Here is a 17404-nt window from a genome sequence, read left to right on the forward strand (position 1 = left end):
CCTCGAAGCCCAATGTACTGCTACGCGACCAGGCGTGCGACGGAAAATAAACACAGTCGAATCTCAATAATTCGAATGAGCTTAATTCGAACTTCTGGTTAATTCGAACTCCAGCTGTTGTCCCGTCGAAGCTATGTGTACTCCAATGGGCGAACACACCCTGTAATTCGAACGCGCAAGCACTTGTGACGATTATTTCGAACATACCGCGCTTTGAAAATTGTATCAGCGCTGTGCCCAATCTCGCGGCGGCACCTCTCAACACTGCGCGCGAAGAATAAAAATAAACAAAAGGACAGAAAAGACTGTAGCAGATTGTTTGCTCTCTCTCGAATGCCGATCTGGTGGTGGTCGTAGTGGTTAGAAGAGGAAAAAGGCAGCTAATTTCTGCAGCCCGTTAGGGAGCACAGCGCGGTGCCCTAAATGTCGACCTGCGACGTGCCTGTGCAACGCTTCCTTTTCTGTCTCTGCGCATAGAGACCGTTCTTCTTTCAAGGCCGCGCGCGGAGGGAGAGGGAAAAAAAAAGCTGTCACGAAGAGTCCTCGTTTCTCGGTGAAGAGGGTAGCAGCGGAGACGCAGTTGTTGCCGTCGTCTTTAGAGAGTGTTGGCGCTGTACTTAGCCGCGAGCTACCATGCTTTGCAAACAACGTGCAAAATTGATCGACTCGCTGCAAGGCAAACGTGTGCAGACGTGCATTACCGATTGCTCCAATTAATGACGGATGTCCTCTACTTTTTGTGAATAAATGTAAGCTTTCTGAAGCTTCTCCATCGTGTGTTCTTATAAGTGAGAGGGAAATCGCTTTGCACAGCAGCGCTGCTTCTCGGTCACGTGACCTGTTGAGTGCTTCCTCAATCCTCTCTGCTGGCTGTGTGAAAAGGAGGGCTCTCTCGGCCGCTCGTGGCGTGGCGTAAGGTCGGCGTTGGAGTTTTGAAACAGCTGCCCCGAACAAGTGTCAAAGTCCGCAGAAAACCATATACTTAACACCCTAAGGTCGTTTTTTTATATATATAGACGATTTGATAGACTAATTTAGTTTGTTATATTCATTTACTGGTCAATTTTACTTTGTTACAACAAGGTTTAAATTGCATGTTTCTCAATGGGGCATTCAAGGGGAGTTTCATTTACTTAGTTATATCTATTATTTCGTTATATACTGTTATGACATAACGATGTTTGAGTGTACATTAATTTTTTAGTAAGTAGGGCACTGCTCTTGAAAATGTCGTTTCAGACGACGTCATACATTGAGCTATCACACCGACTTAAATTGTTATTTGACTTTAGTGTCCCTTTAATAGCTTCATCACACGAGTTTTTACCATTGCAGCCAGTGTGCTCACTTACACAAGCTCGGCGTGCTTTTGTCATTGTTGATATTCCTGCCACGAAACCAAACTTAATATCTCGCATGCTGTTCTTGGGTCAGTGCGATCTGTTCAATGCCTGATTTGTCGAACTTTCCACGGCCACATGTCGATCCGCGGAATGGACCCAATCAGCGTTGACTGCTTTTTGGTAGATGTTGCGAGAAATCAAAGTTGTGATTTGGTGCGGTATCAACAAAACTCTTCGCGAAGGGTGCACTAGAAGGGAAGGGATACATATAATAATGAAAACGAGATCATGGTTGGCCCATGTTCTACCCAAAAGGTTGTTTGCAATTTGATTGCAATGTCTTGAAATCGGATGGGCACCTGTGATATGGTACGATCGATGCAGTTTGGCGTGCAAAATTGCTGTTGTGTTTTGATATAGCTTCTGCGTAATGCACTTAATCTAGGTGGTCTGAAACATACTCAGCAAATTTCGGCAATGGTACTTTCTTTTCTTACGTTTTTTTTTGCCACCCTCGTGTTGATTTATTCAGCAATGTGAGTTTTTGGACATTGCTCTTTTAACATGAAGAAACTTGAATGGTTGTAAACACCTCGCATCACATGCTCAAGTCTTCGACACACGAGCCTGCATTCTCAACACGTTTTGTGCAACTGTCGCCTTTGGAAAAAAGGTTGTTTTCTTTGTAGTGCAGATGTTCGCAAATCCCACGACTTACTTTATAAGCGGTCTGTGCTGTAATGGCTGTTATAGTGAACATACGTTGAGTTGTGTGTCGCTCACATTGCAATCTCACCTACTAGCCATTGCATGCCCACCCACATGGAAAAGGAAATGGCACACTCAATCAAGGAAGCACTGGGTGAGCACACCATTTACGACAAACAGGCATACGCTGGAGCACCTCAGTTCCGTCATTTCCGTTGCCTTGCAGAAATCGATGTCACACACAGAATGTTGAATGTTGTCAATAATTCTGGCAAGCCAGGTGGGCATACGAAGGCAAGTTTACAAAGTTCATTAGAAAGTGATCTGCCAACCTCTCAAGCCTGTAATTTGGCATAAATGGGAGTAACCCTCCAACAAACGTACCCAGTGAACTTCAGTGAGATCCATTGGCCTCGAAAAATTGCCGTAGTTGTTAAGGGGGGACGCGGCACTTCGGGACCGAAAATCAGCCAAAAAATCGAGTTTTCGCGGACCTTCTTTTCGCGTTCCCGACATCATTGCGCACCTATTTACAAAATTTCATAGCCGAATACCATCAACTTTTATCGTTATTCAACTTTAAAAAACCGAAAACGGGCGTCCTGCCCTTTAAATTGAGGGCGAATAGCGCAGGTTTCGGCTCTACGATACTCGGGAACTACGCGCTCGATCGGCGCCATTTTGGTCTTGTTTGAAAGAACGCGTGTTCAGCTGTTTTTTTTATTCAGTAAGCAACATTGAGCGTTTCCCCGACTCGAAAAACGGGGCCTCCAAGACGAAGAGCCGCGCTCACTGCCATTGGCTAAACGGCGCACGTGACTGAAATGGCGCTTTCCGGTTGGCTGGAAGCTCGCGGCTTGCGCCTGCATACGCGACCCGACGCCATTTTGAAAGGGTTACCGCTGTGACGCCTCGAAATCGGCAGAGCACTCTGAAGCTTCTGATCGTATCGCCATTCCTGGAAACGCAAAAAAGTATCGGACCGTGCACTCATTTGGTCGCAGGAAACGCAAAGGTCGTGGGAGAAAGTCTACGAAGTCATCAGAGCCCTTGGTTGACTCCGACGAACGATGTGTCGACGCTCCGCGGCCGTTCAGCGATGGTGCGACCGAGCGTGTTGCCTCCGACGACGATGACGGTTAAGCGAACTCCGGACGACTACGAATCGACGCCAAGGTGGTGACAAATGCCGAAGTTGAAGAAAATCATGCCCGGGAGAAAGCGACGCTCGACCGGCTTTCATCGGCGCCAGCAACTGCACGGAAAATTGACTTTTTCACCGAGAGTTGTAGCGAGGCAACCGCACAGGACTCGGACCACGCTGCTCCTTATCTGCTTATGCATCTAGATATCCTAAACGCGATAATGGGTGCCTTGTGTTGCAAAGCCTGCCACGGACCGGCTACGATCGTCAGAGGGGATCGGGACTACGGACTTGCCGTGAAAGTGCAAGTGCAGTGTGAAAGGTGCGGCGAGATCGCGAATGAATGGACTTCGCCCCGCGCGAACGGCACGAAAACGTGCAATCCGTTTGAAGTAAATCTTCTCGCTTCGAGGGCGATGGTGGCTACCGGCAACGGCCAAACGAAAATGAACGATATTTTCGCAACAATGGGCATCTCACACCGCGGTATGCACCACAAGACGTTTCAGCGGCACTTGAAGAACACGCTGGCACCCGCTGCAACGCGAGCGGCTGAGTCCGCTATGAGCGAATGTGCGGAAAAGGTTAGAACAATTTATGATGACTTGTGCTTCGGCCACCGGGGCAATATTGCCGTTAGCTACGACGGCACGTGGAAGACGCGAGGCCATTCTTCCCACATCGGCGTGGGCACAGTTATCGAATTATTTAGTGGCTACGTGTTGGACTACGTCGTTCTTTCCAACTTTTGCCTAGGCTGCGAGGTGGGCCCAAAGCCTAGTAGTGAGGGCTATCAAGAATGGAAGGCTAACCACAAATGCCAAAAAAATACGAACAGCAAAGCGGGGCAAATGGAAGTGGAGGCGGCTCTAATTCTGTTTCAGTGGTCGCTTGAACGCCATGGCCTGCGCTACACAACTATGCTGTCTGATGGAGACTCTAGGACATTTTGCGCCATACAAGACGCCAAGGTGTATGGTTACATTGACGTGCAGAAGGAAGACTGTATTAATCATGTACAGAAACGGATGGGCACCGCATTGAGAAACCTGGTGCAGAAACAAAAGTGCGATGGGAAAAGAGGCCTTGGTGGGAAAGGCAGGCTCACAGGTGAGCTGATCACCAGGCTGAGCGCATATTATGGCCGGGCTCTGAAATCGCATGAAGGTGACGTGGGCGAGATGCAAAAGGCTGTGATGGCCACATACCGCCACGTCACCTCCACTGATGAATGCTCGGACCACAGTCTGTGCCCAGCTGGTGAAACTTCATGGTGTCGGCACAATGCCGCAAAAGCAAAGGGTGAGCCCGACCCCAGGCATGCCTACAATCTACCGAAAGACGTGGCAGAGGCATTACTACCGGTTTATACCCGGCTTTCGGAAAGAGCCCTGCTTCAGAGGTGCGAACGCGGCAAAACGCAGAACTCCAAAGAGAGCCTACATTCGGTAATCTGGAGTTTGGCCCCCAAGGAGCACCATGCGTCCCTGTTCGCTGTTGAAGCAGCTGTTGCAGAAGCAGTGCTGCGCTTCAACACGGGCAATTTGAATTCTGCAACGGCAATCTTAGGTGAAATGGACATGAATGCGACAAGTACTGGTGCCAGGAGAGCGAGAGAAAAAGACCACCGTCGCAGCATTGTCTCCAACAAGAAAAGAACAGCCTCATTGGAACTCCGGAAGCTAGTGAAGAGGAGGCATGAGCACAGAATGCATTCAGACTATGCTTCTGGTGCGTTTTGAGGTTGTCTTGTTGCATCTTCTGCAACAAAAATGTGTGCCCACGTTTTTTCTCGATTTCTCAAAACGACAATTTTCATGTGCTTCCCATTATGCCGGAGCAATATCTCTTGTTCTATCTGGGTTATCATTACGATTCCTTTTTTGTTTCGAAGATAAATGCAGGGGATGTGTCGTAAAGTAAGTTTTATTGTAATAATTTTTGGAGAAAATTCTCTAAATGGATCTTTTGTTTCAAGTGTAGATGGGGAAATTTTTCATGTCATATTCAACATCCCACAACTTTGCTTCGAAATAGCCCAGAACAATGATTTATACTTTATTGCACACTGTGAACATACCGAATTGGTTCTATAGGTTGCACATCAATATCCAAGTTACAGTTAATTAGCTAATTAGGCCTTAATTGAAAAAGTCACAGTTCATTATATCTTTAAAACTAATTGTCACAGCAAAAAAAGAATTAGATTTTTGAAATCAGCAGTAAAATCTACATAGGCTCTCCAAATTTGACTGAGGTACTCGAAAAAATAAGAGTTTTTGGAAGGTGTAGCATCCCCCCTTATTAATGCAAAAGCTTTACAGACAGAATTACACTGGTCTAGGGTGCCCTGCTTGCTGCTTAGCAGCTGCCATTTTCCGCAAAAATATAAGACTGACGTCGTAATGATACCTGACACAGTCATATCACAGGCAAGGTTGTTGAGCTAAAATTCAAGCATGAATGCAAGCTTTTAGCAGCTGTGGACAACAGTAACCACAACCATGGGCTTCAGTGCACTGCAGTGATGGAAGTGCTGCTCCAATTGCTCCAAACTGCTCCAAAAGAGAACTGCTGCTCCATGCTGCTCCAAACAGTCATTTTTGCTAGTAATTGCTCCAAACATGTTCCGAAATGACAGAGGAAGAATCGGGATGACCAATTTTTACTGTGTGACTGACGCACAAGTCCTAAAGAAACTGAAAAGAATATGTGTACTATCATCCCAGTGTGCTTCTAGTGTGTAGCATTATTGGCTCTGATCTTATTTTTGCGACAAGAACTCTCATAATAAGTATATAGTTTTGTTTGGATTTTTTTCTTTTTTTGAGCTAGACATGCAGGTTAGTGTGGTAAAATGTGAAAACGGGCTTGATTGCTTATGCCTCACACCAATTATGTACTGCTTATTTGGCAACAATTATATGGAACAGTGGTTACTTTAAAAACGTGGTGCTCAGCTTTTCCAGTTCGTTTTGCTTTCTGCCATAAATATTAGTAATTTAAATTGTAGCTCATTTCACAGGACATTTCATCAACCTGTCATTGTTTGCTACATAAAATTTACATTTATTGTTGTCTGTTAAATATTTTTATTCAGAAGTAATAATATTTGAGATGCTTAGACAATGCTCTGAACTCCAATTAGTGTATGTCAAATTTAATATCTTCTCCTTAAACACCAATAGCTGCTCTAAACTAGCATTTCTTACTGCTCCGAAAGCACTTATAGCCGCTCCAAAGCAATACTTTTCCTGCTCCAAAGTATGCTCCAAAAAGTAAAAAGGCACTTCCATCACTGTGCAGTTAAGTGTGATGCCGTCAGCACCATGCCCAATCCGGCGCAGTCATTGGTGACTGTACAGACGGCATTGCATGTGGCTTTCTGTATTGCATTGCATATGGTAGACGGCATTGCATATGGCCATGTGCAATGCCGTCTGTACAGTCATTGCATATGGCCGCCAGTTCTAAGCAGCAGCTTGCAATGTCAGTGTTACCTGCTGCCCATTATCTGGAAAACCGTGACTATGTATTACTTTTGTTGGGCACAAGTTCATGTAAGCAAAAGCTTGATCATTAACACCTTGTCTGCTGAATTCCTCATTGTTAGATAGTAATGTAAGCACAAGATTCTCATGTAACATCAAGATAGCAATTTGGAAGCTTGTGTTGTGCAGCCTATTGTGATGGGTGAAGCGTGCCTCGTAGCCACAGCACAACTCGGTTTTTTCAACAATTGTGCACGCAGGAGCCTGCTGACGAGTTCAACTTCGTACGGGCGTTCGAGTGCTTCTCCCACAAGTCTCACACCTGCCTGGTGTTCGAGATGCTCGAACAGAATCTGTACGATTTCCTCAAGCAAAACAAGTTTTCACCTCTGCCCCTAAAGTACATCCGGCCAGTGCTCCAGCAGGTGTTGACGGCGCTGCTCAAGCTCAAACAGCTGGGACTCATCCACGCCGACCTGAAGCCCGAAAATATCATGCTGGTGGACCCCGTGCGTCAGCCTTTCCGGGTCAAGGTTATCGACTTTGGTTCCGCCTCGCACGTCTCCAAGGCAGTGTGCTCGACGTACCTGCAGTCACGCTACTATCGCGCACCGGAGATCATCTTGGGGCTGCCGTTCTGCGAGGCCATTGACATGTGGTCGCTAGGCTGTGTAGTGGCCGAGCTGTTCCTAGGCTGGCCACTCTACCCGGGGTCTTCCGAGTACGACCAGATTCGATACATCAGTCAGACGCAAGGGCTGCCTGCCGAGCATCTGCTGAATGCGGCGGCCAAGACTACACGCTTCTTTCACCGGCAGACAGACTCCAACTACCCCTTCTGGCGGCTCAAGAGCCCCGAGGAGCATGAGGCGGAGACGGGGGTGCGTTCAAAAGAGGCGCGCAAATACATATTCAACTGTCTCGATGACATGGCGCAGGTAAGCACAGAGCACCGTTATTTGATGTGTAATGAGTGTCTGGGTTGACTCTTGAAAGGGTAGCTTAGAAAGGACTTGTTTCGATTCTGCTTTGAACCATTTATGATTCTGTGGAACAGCTCTGTTTTGTCAATTGCTGTAAAAAAACGGCCTTGAATCTAAAAAGAATTGCTTGTTATGGAGCGAGCTGACCATATCTATATACAGGTAGCTGCACAACAAGTCTCACTAGCTGTTCACTTATCATACTTAGTTAAGAAGCCTCACTGCAGTAGTGTAATGTGGGGAAACATACTACTGGAAACAACTGACCGCTGTGCTCTTCGTATAGCCTATATCTCACTCGCTGAGGTAATTATGTCCAGTGATATTGCGATCACTTTGATTCGTATCTGGTTCTGACTGCAAGTAAGCAAACTTCTCGGTATGCACATTGAGTGTAGACTGCTTCGCATAATCATGTGAAAGGCACTGCCTACCTATGGTACTTCATGAAAAATGTAGCGCATAAGTTTTACCCACCCCTGAATAAGTCTGGCATATTGCATTGAATATTGCTCTACTTTTGTAACCAGGCCTAGCTAGAGGTCATCATTGCTTTAATATTTTCGCATGCTCTTTTCTTTTTACTCGAACAGGCTTTCGCTTGCTCTTTTCTTAGGAAAACCCGAGCTGCTTGTTCGTTGCCATTTTATTGACCTGGGCCTAACCTTCGTAAAATATGTTGTCCGCAGGTAAATGTGCCCACCGACCTTGAAGGGGGCGAGCTCCTTGCCGAGAAGGCTGACCGGCGCGAGTTTGTCGACTTGCTGAAGCGTATGCTGACACTGGACCAGGAGCGCCGCGTTGCCCCCGGTGAGGCCCTCAACCACAGCTTCGTCAGCCTGAGCCACTTGGTGGACTATGCGCACTGCGCCAACGTGCGGTCCTCCGTCCAGACCATGGAGGCCTGTCGCCGGCCCGGCACGTCGTCTGCAGCTACCGCCCACTTTGCTCGTGGCCCCTCACCGAGCACGGCCATCTACGCGACCCAGGGCCGAGCTGCCGCTGCGGCTGCAGCTCCAGGTAGCCTGTGCGTGTCTTCGATCCTCTGTCCTCCTGGCGGAGCGTACAGCGTGGCTTCACCGGCCAAGCATGTGGTAGTCGCAGCCGCCGCAGCTGCCGCTGCGGCACAGCAGGCGCCTGCCGCTGCCACCCTTCAGCTGCAGCAGTACGTGCCTGTGTCGGTCGTGGAACAGAATGGACGCCAGGTGAGTTCTAGTGGGGAACCCCTTTTTTCTCCTATTGAAATAGAATGAAATAGCAAAGTCGTTCACCTATAGCCAATGGCAGTGTTGTATTTTAGCTTGGTTATGTAAGAATAGCGCAAGGTAAATCTGAAATTTTAGATTGTGGCTCTCGTGTTTGAGTTAGGTGTTTGGTAGTGGACCTCCCCTGTCAGCGTTCGTGTGTCCAGCTGTATTCCCAAGAGATAAAGGGGAGATGAAAGTTGAAAAAAGTTCATTTTGTGTTTTGTCTTGTTTTTCATTCCTCCAGGCTTTCTCCTTAATATAACAAAAGATCAAAGCTGGGAATCAAGAAGTAGTTATCAAGAAACACAATTAAAGCACTCTCGGTAGCTCAAAAAAGTGCGAAATTACCCGATTCTCGCGTTTGTGGCACTTCAATCTGTGGCATCGTCAATTGTTGATATTTCGTAGGCATGTAGGCCTAAACCTCTTCTTCTAGAGCCCACTTCAGCAGCCCCAAATTCTCGTTGAAAATACAAAAAAAAGTGTTTCCTCACTGCATTTTAACGGGGCAAGTAGGCCTTTGAAGTCAGGTGGTATGATCGGAGCCCTGCCATTGGTCGCAAGTGTTCCGCCGCAAGGTCAAACACCAGCGCTCTTTCTGCTTTTGCCGAGACATCAACGAACCCAACCTGTCTTTTTTCTGCACCATAGATGCCAGCGAGAAACGAGACATTCATTCATGGAAGTTCATTATGATGTGTTAGTAAAAGGGAAGGCGCCAAAACGCACGCTGTGAGCTCTGGCGACGGGAGGTTCGTCTGCTGCTAAGCCTAGTCGCGACAGCGTTGATGCACTTGATTTGAATTGTTCGATCTTCATTCTTAGCGTTTATGACTTCATCAGTGCTTCAGACCAAAAAATAAAGATGTTCGATAATTATAACAAGCGTCAGTTTTATTTGCGAGACCGGTGCGATGCAGAACCTTGTTAGTGGCGCAGTATGCCCCAGCTGCGGGCGATGCGAGCTTTTCATTTGAGTATCGGCAAGTAGACGATAAGCACTGGCATAATTTGCAAAACTTTATTGCTGAAATGACGCATGTGCTGCAACTGTTGTTTCATCCACGTGCACGTCAAGCCGCGTGTATCTGTCGTGCATTGGAAGCGAGGAGACGTCTGCCAGCGGCAGTGTACGGGACTGCTTCGGCGTTCACGTGAAGTCTGTAGTTGCAGCATGTGCAATTGCCGTTGGGCACGAGCAGCTTATGCGGTTTTCGTGCAATTCTTGGTGCTCTAAAACCTATGCACCACAAGACTTTCACTGCTATTGGCAAAAAAAGTACCTGCCGCCGCTGAAAACCTCGCACGAGCCAGAGAGCAATCGCCCATCGCCGCAGTGCCGCAAAAAAAGTCGGCTAGAAGAAGGAAGCTCACAGAGACTGCCAGGGTCCAATATGTGCTGCTGAGTCTTTCTGAAACTGTGAACTTTTTCTAAATAGCCTTGCTGACATTCACTCAGTTCTCTGTTTTTCATTTTGCTGCATTTTAGAGTTTGTGCACTAATCGTTGATTGATTGGTAGAAATGGGCAGGTTAACATCCCAAAACCACCATATGATTATGAGAGACGCCGTAGTAGAGGGCTCCGGAAATTTCGACCACCTGAGGTTCTTTAACCTGCATTCAAATGTGAGCAGACGGGCCTGCAGCATTTTCGCCTCCATAGAAAATGCAGCCGCTGCAGCCAGGATTCAATCCCATGACCTACAGGTCAGCAGCAGAGCCACTAGACCACCGCGGCGGGGCTGCACTAAGCTTTGTCCGTTTTATATAAAAAGATTGTAATGAAACTTGGCATGCTTAATGTTTAACATCTTCTGAACATAAGCATATTCACCTAGATAATTTGAAAAGCTTGTTCCTTGAACTCGGTAAAACTAAAACTCGGCTTTAGAATCTTTCTCTAAGCTAGCACACATATGTTTGTCACCCAATGTTTCTTTTCTTTATTGAATTCCTCAATTCATTAGGAGTAACATTTGCTATGTCATAGTGTTTTCTTATGCTAATTATTGTTGACTAAGCTTGCGCAAAAATGCATTGTTTTTACAATTGTGTGGTCTGCAAAAAATCAACCAAATGAGCTATAAAAAATAAAGTATAAGCAGATTTGAAAAAAGGAGCTCACTCTTTATTTGGTGAAAGTTTCATTAAGCTGTCTCAAATACCTGAAGAAGTTTTCCGAGGAGCATCTCCCCTTAATAAAAAAATCCCCTGTGTGAAGAGGTTTAATAGCCGTTAAAGACAGCGACGAGACAGCGTGAAGAACCGTCCAGCGATCGGCACAGCAACCAACCGAAGCACGAGTTGAGAGAGCCGGGCGTTGGCGATGCTGCTTGCTGTAGGCCAATCTTCTTCTTCACAATCGCCCCGGCTGAAAAAGGAGCCATCCTAGCGACCTAAGAAGTTTCAGGGAGAGGCTCATGATACGGTTTTAGGCGGGAATCATGGACGATGTCACGTGCACGCCGGCGCATGTCATCCGATCGGGAAACTGGCTCAATTAGGTAATTAACCGGAGAGGTTTTCTCTAAAACGGTATAAGGCCCCTCGTACCGGGGGACAAGTTTTGATGAGAGTCCGGGAGTTTGGTATGGGATGGCAAGCCACACGAGAGACCCTGGGGCATAGCTGGGATCCGGAAGAGAGGTGCAACGGTTTTCTTTCTGGCGTTGTTGCTCGTCCGAGGTGGGGCGAGCTGGCGGCACTCTTCGGCTTGTCGAGCAGCATCGGAGATAGGTGGACATTCGGAAGCATCAGAACGGTAGGGCAGTAGAGTATCAATTGTATGGGAAGGGTCACGTCCATAAGAAGAAAGAAAGGTGAAAATCCAGTGGTTGTTTGTATTGCAGTATTATATGCGAATGTGACGTATGGGAGAACACGGTCCCAGTTGCTATGATCAGATGCCACGTACATTGAGAGCATATCTCCCAGCGTGCGGTTAAACCGTTCCGTTAGCCCATTAGTCTGCGGGTGGTATGCTGTCGTTTTCCGATGAATGACGTGGCATTCCGACAGCAGAGTTTCGACGACCTCGGAGAGGAAAGCGCGGCCTCTGTCACTAAGGAGCTCTCGAGGTGTGCCATGTTGAAGAATAAGACGACGTAAAATGAAAGAGGCGACATCCTGAGCGGTAGCGCTCGGCAAAGCGGCTGTTTAGGCGTAGCGTGTTCGGCGTAGCGTGTTAGAAGGTCGACCGCCACTATAATCCACCGATTTCTATCTGGTGTCAATGGAAGGGGGCTGTAGAGGTCAACGCCAACGCAATCAAATGGCTTGGCAGGGCACGGAAGTGGCTGCGATTCGCCAGTCACACGTAGCGGTGTTGATTTGCGTCGCTGGCAGTCAGGACAGCACTGCACAAATTTGCGTACAAAATTGTACATGCCGCGCCAGTAATAGCGATGGCGAAGGCGTTCATATGTTTTGAACACCCCGGCGTGGCCACATTGTGGATCTTCGTGAAGAGAGGCGCATACCTGCGATCGTAAAGTGCGTGGAATGACCAGTAGCCACCGGCGGCCATCAGGAGGGTAGTTGCGTCGATGAAGTAGTTGATCGCGGATGGCAAAATGGAAAGCTTGACGTCGAAGAGATCGAGATACCGGAAGGTTGGGCATACCGGACAGATATTCGAGAAGGGATGTGATCCACGGGTCACGACGTTGTTCGGTGGCAATTGAGTCAAGATTTAACGATGAGAAGGTCTGGGGGCACGTGTTTCCGCACGTCGGATTTGGTGGCAAAAACGAGCGGGACAGGGCGTCAGCGTCAGAGTGTTTGCGTCCGCAGTGGTATACCACGCGAATGTCGTACTCCCGGATGCGGAGTGCCCATCGCGCAAGGCGGCCAGAAGGGTCTTTCAGCGTGGAGAGCCAGCAAAGCGCGTGGTGATCAGTTACTAGATCGAAAGGGCGGCCGTATAAGTACGGCCAGAACTTTCCAAGCGCCCACACCAGAGCCAAACTCTTTTTCTGTCACGCTGTAATTAGTTTCGGCTTTCGTCAGAGTGCGGCTAGCGTAGGCTACCACGTATTCTGAATAGTCGGGCTTTCGTTGAGTGAGGACAGCGCCTGGCCCGACGCCGCTGGCGTTGGTGTGCACTTCGGTAGGAGCCGTCAGGTCAAAGTGGCAAAGAATAGGTGGGAAGGTGAGCAGACGGCGCAGAGTAGTGAAGGCAACGTCGCATGCAGGGGACCAGGAGGAGAGGTTCACGTCACCACGAAGAAGCTGGGTTAATGGTGACATTATGGATGCAAAATTGCGAACCCAGCACCTCCACCAAATGTGAAGAGGTTTAATAGCCGTTAAAGACAGCGACGAGACAGCGTGAAGAACCGTCCAGCAACCGGCACAGCAACGAACCGAAGCACGAGCCGAGAGAGCCGGGCGTTTACGATTCTGCTTGCTGTAGGCCCATCTTCTTCACACCTGTGTTGCATGTTTTATGCCAGTGAGCCCACTACCCCTCATCTAGTTCACTCTGCCGCAGCACACTCAGCCAGAAGAGTGAGGACATAAGCAGGCGAGCGTTCTTGTACAGGAAAGGGGAGGAGGAATGGTAAGGCAGTGGCCACTGGAGAAAGGGCACTTGACACCTCTCCTGTGTATACTATGTATAGAGAAAAGGCGTAAAATGTGACTAGATTTCTGAAGAAATTTTAGAAGCATTAAAGAATTGAAGGCATGTGGAATCTTGTGTCACTATTGCTGAACTATTGCTGCTAGCAAATGTGTTTGCGATTGTTTTAGTACCATGACTTGAGTTTTTGAAACCTCTGTGGTGGCACCAGGTGCTGCTGACCAACCCTGTGCAGCCGGCTTGGAGTAGCAACCGACAGATGCTGGTGCCGGCAACGTGGCAGCCCGCGCCTCGTGGCGCTCCCGCTGCCGTTCTCTCAGAGGACGCCTGGAGCCGTTCCCTGATGCTGGAGCGTACCGCACTTCTGCCTGCCGAGCGCGCCGCTGCTGCAGTCATTCCACTAACTGGCGGACCCGCCTGGGGCCACGTGGTGGCTGCTACGGCGGCTGCCCGCCACCAGCCAGCGGCCACTGCCGGACAGCTCATGGCGGCCCAGCACCACTCCGTGCCTGTGTCGGCCGCCTCGCTTTCGGTCTCGTCTTCCCTCTCCAAGCGGCACACTAAGGCCAGGTAAGAGCCCATCATCAATTCAATCAGGCCCCAAGGTGGGTGGCCTTGTTGGTGCATCCCAGCTACAACGCAGTGTGCGTAAAAGTGTATAAGAGTGGGACAGCAGAAATTTGCAGTGGACATTGGCAGTTGGTGTTTGGCACATAGTTGTTAGGCAGGGTTATTCATGAGAGTTTTTACAAGCACTGAAAACACCTGCTAAGTGCACTCCTTAAAAAGTATTATGAATGTGGCTGCAGCGGCTTGTTTGTTCTCTTTTATTTTTTTAACTGCCCAGTCATTTGGGCTGTTTCAAGTTCGAAAAGTGGGTGCCTAATTTGAAAAATATTTGTTAAGGGGAGACGCGGCTTTGAGATTGCGAAAAATGGCAAAAAAAATCGATTTTTTGAAACTCAAGTTTTCAGTTTCTGAAACCCTTTTTCTGTCTGGTTCCAAAATATCTACACTGAAAATCGCGCAGAAATGCTTCGGAAAATTCCTTTCACCCACCTAGGTAGCAAAACGTTTTCTGGAAACGGCGATTTTCAAAAAATTGTAGCTTCGCGATGCTTGGGCCGGGAGCCAGCTTCTTGGGCTCATCGGAAAAAGCATTTTTCCGTGTTTAATTTTCCCGCCTCAGCTGGCTCCTCCCTTTAACAACAAGCGAGCAAAAAGCAAATGTTTGAAGGTCGTTTTGACGCCCTTGATTGGCCGTTGCCGCCATGTTGCCTCAGCTCGCCTCGCCATTGGCCCGATGCTCGCTCCGGGAGATCGTCGTCTGCTGCTTGTGCGTCGCGAGGACATGGCTCTCGAAAATCGCCACTTCGTGACGTGTTCACGGCTTGATAATCACTTAAGATATAACTACGCTTTAGTTACGAGCAGTAAGCGGATGCGCGATCAGGTTACTGCGAGCGGGAGCGCTGTCTACGAGCGCCGCGCGTCATCGGAGTCGTCCTTAGCCCTAACTCCGCCGACAGCGAGACTGCGGGCAGGAACGTTGCGCTAGCGCATTCGTGGCGACGTGCTTCTTCGCAAGCAACGAAGCTAAGCAACGAAGCTGTAAGCGGCGGCACGATCTGATTACTACGAGTGGCTGCACCGGATACACAATCAGATTACTACGAGCGGGCGTGCGGCGGTCTACAAGTGCGGCGCGTCATTAGTGTCGGCTTTAGCCCTAACTCCGCCGCCAGCGAGACTGCGGGCAAGAACGATGCGTAAGCGCACTCTTGGCGACGTGCTTCTTCGCAAGGAATGTACCACGTCACTCGCTAGCTCCTCTGAATCACGTACTGGCATTTTACGCATCGGCAGCGGACAACACAGTCAAGCTCGTCACCCCCTACCCTTCACTGCCAAGAATTGCTCTGAACAGCGGCTTGCAGTTTCGCGTGTCGTCATTCGAAAATGCGATGCCAAGTGCAGTGCGCGCTGATTTTTTGTCATCGTATTACTTACACCTTTCGCGCATCGTCATCGAACGCCACCGGCAAGTGCATTACGCGCCGGCTGCACTGTCCACGCGGCCGCGCACCCCACGGTCATATGGAGTGCTGTCAATAAGCTTTTGTGATGCGATTCAGATGTGCTTGGAGCCGTGCTTGATATCGCCGCGAACGTCTATAAATGTTCCGAGGTTAATGAATTGCTGTAGATTAGAGTTTCCATGACCGGCTGTATGATGATGCGTTTCAAGGCTAGAGCGGCGAAAGAGCGTGTATGAATCAGGGGCACGAATTTTTATATGCCCGTTTCTTGTCATTAATTATACTGCTAGACACTCCTGTGCCACCAGTCTTCTGCCCATAACTTTGTTATTTGGAAAGAAGGCATAGGCCTTCATGGTGTGATCCATTTTTTTGTGATGCAATAAACCTCTCTCCAAATAAAGAAAAGTTCAGTGAATATTTGTAATCAAGTACTCAGTTACGCCTATTACAACTTAATCACAAATAAACTATGTGTGATAATTTCAGTATATGGTTTTATTCAGTTACAATCTTTTCTGTCATACCTATCACATCACTCCTTCATACAAAGAACTTGGTTTGAAATCCATACTTGTTCTTTGTAAGTCATGAAAAGCAGTAAATCATGAAAAGAAGTCAAATATCACAAGTCAAACCTGAGGTCACAATTTTTAGGTGTCTTAGAGACCTAAAGAAAAGTTAAAACTTTAAACGCAGCTTTCTCAATACTGTTTTTTTTTTGACAATATGCTCAGCCCCTCCACATGGTTCAATGAAGAAATAAATTTGTTTCTTGTAAAGTATTTGTGGTATCGCTTCAAAATTTTTATGGAAGCACTGTGAGGTCATTCTTTAGTGTCTGTGCCAATTTTCAGCAATATGCAACGAGAAACAAAAAAGTTCATTGAAAAAAGCCTGTCGAAAACTTCGACAGGCTTTTTCTCACAAGTGTGTTTTGGACATTGTGCATTGCTCGTGGAAAGAGTAGCACGAGAATGACTGGACCGATTTTGATTCAGTTTTTTTTTCCTGAATCGCTGAACACTGCTTGTGGGTACAGCGATCTTCAATTTCTGTTTTGTGGCCCTGTTATTTGTCTAGACAATGATTTGTCCGTGCCATTGTTTCTCACAATGTGTGTCGGCAGCCATGATGATCTCTAAAGAAAAAAAAGAGAACTTATTAAAAAATTCTGAGAGTGCCATACCCTGTAGCTTTCTTTTGAGTAAAGATCAACACCATTCGCAGCTTCCTGGCATGTTTTGTTGCAGTGCTAGGCTTTCCACGAGCAGACCATGTAATTGGATCGTGTAGCATTATGTAACTTGAGAACTACTGAAGTTATCATGATGAAACTGCATATTTCCCTATTCTAGACACTTGCGAGTATGCATGCCAAATTTCATTGCTGTAGGTCAACAAATAAAACAGTTTTTTTTTCAATGCCACCTTCCCCCTTAACTGCTTGCTAACTGTACTTTTCACATCATTGCATGTTCATTTGTGAAGCGGCCACGAAAATGGCGAAATCACACATACAATACAGCAAATGCGTGAGCAGAGTAGGCGACACGTGGTAGTACGTACTGTTCTAATTAGAGCTGTGCGAATAGCTAAATTTGGGGTGCGGTTTGAATTCGAATATTGAAGTGGTAGTGAGTATTGAATCGAATATTTTTGAAAACAGTAAAACCTCGTCAATTCGAACTCGGTTATTTTGAAATCCCGCTTAATTTGAAGGATTTCGGCTGTCCTGTATTTTACAATGGAAGTTTGAGGGGATAATTTGAAGCGGCAGCTGGCACCAGTCCGGTTAATTAGAAAACTTTGGGTGCCATGTGCCAGTTCCAGATCCTGATTTCGCTGTGAATCCGCGGAAACGA

At 47.6% G+C, this 17404-nt stretch overlaps 1 protein-coding gene across 5 annotated transcripts in view; it reads left to right on the plus strand.

The window, feature by feature from the left end:
* Window positions 1-17404, plus strand: part of Hipk (Homeodomain interacting protein kinase) — a 162753-nt gene that overhangs the window by 41391 nt on the left and 103958 nt on the right. For all 5 annotated transcript variants that reach the window (XM_037422150.2, XM_037422147.2, XM_037422151.2 and 2 more), the window contains exons 5-7: window positions 6947-7624; window positions 8359-8874; window positions 13712-14070. In XM_037422150.2, coding sequence (XP_037278047.1) covers window positions 6947-7624; window positions 8359-8874; window positions 13712-14070 — 1553 coding nt within the window. The remainder of the gene's footprint in view (window positions 1-6946; window positions 7625-8358; window positions 8875-13711; window positions 14071-17404) is intronic.

Source organism: Rhipicephalus microplus, chromosome 2 (genome assembly GCF_043290135.1).
Source record: "Rhipicephalus microplus isolate Deutch F79 chromosome 2, USDA_Rmic, whole genome shotgun sequence".
NCBI classification, from domain to species: Eukaryota; Metazoa; Arthropoda; class Arachnida; order Ixodida; family Ixodidae; genus Rhipicephalus; species Rhipicephalus microplus.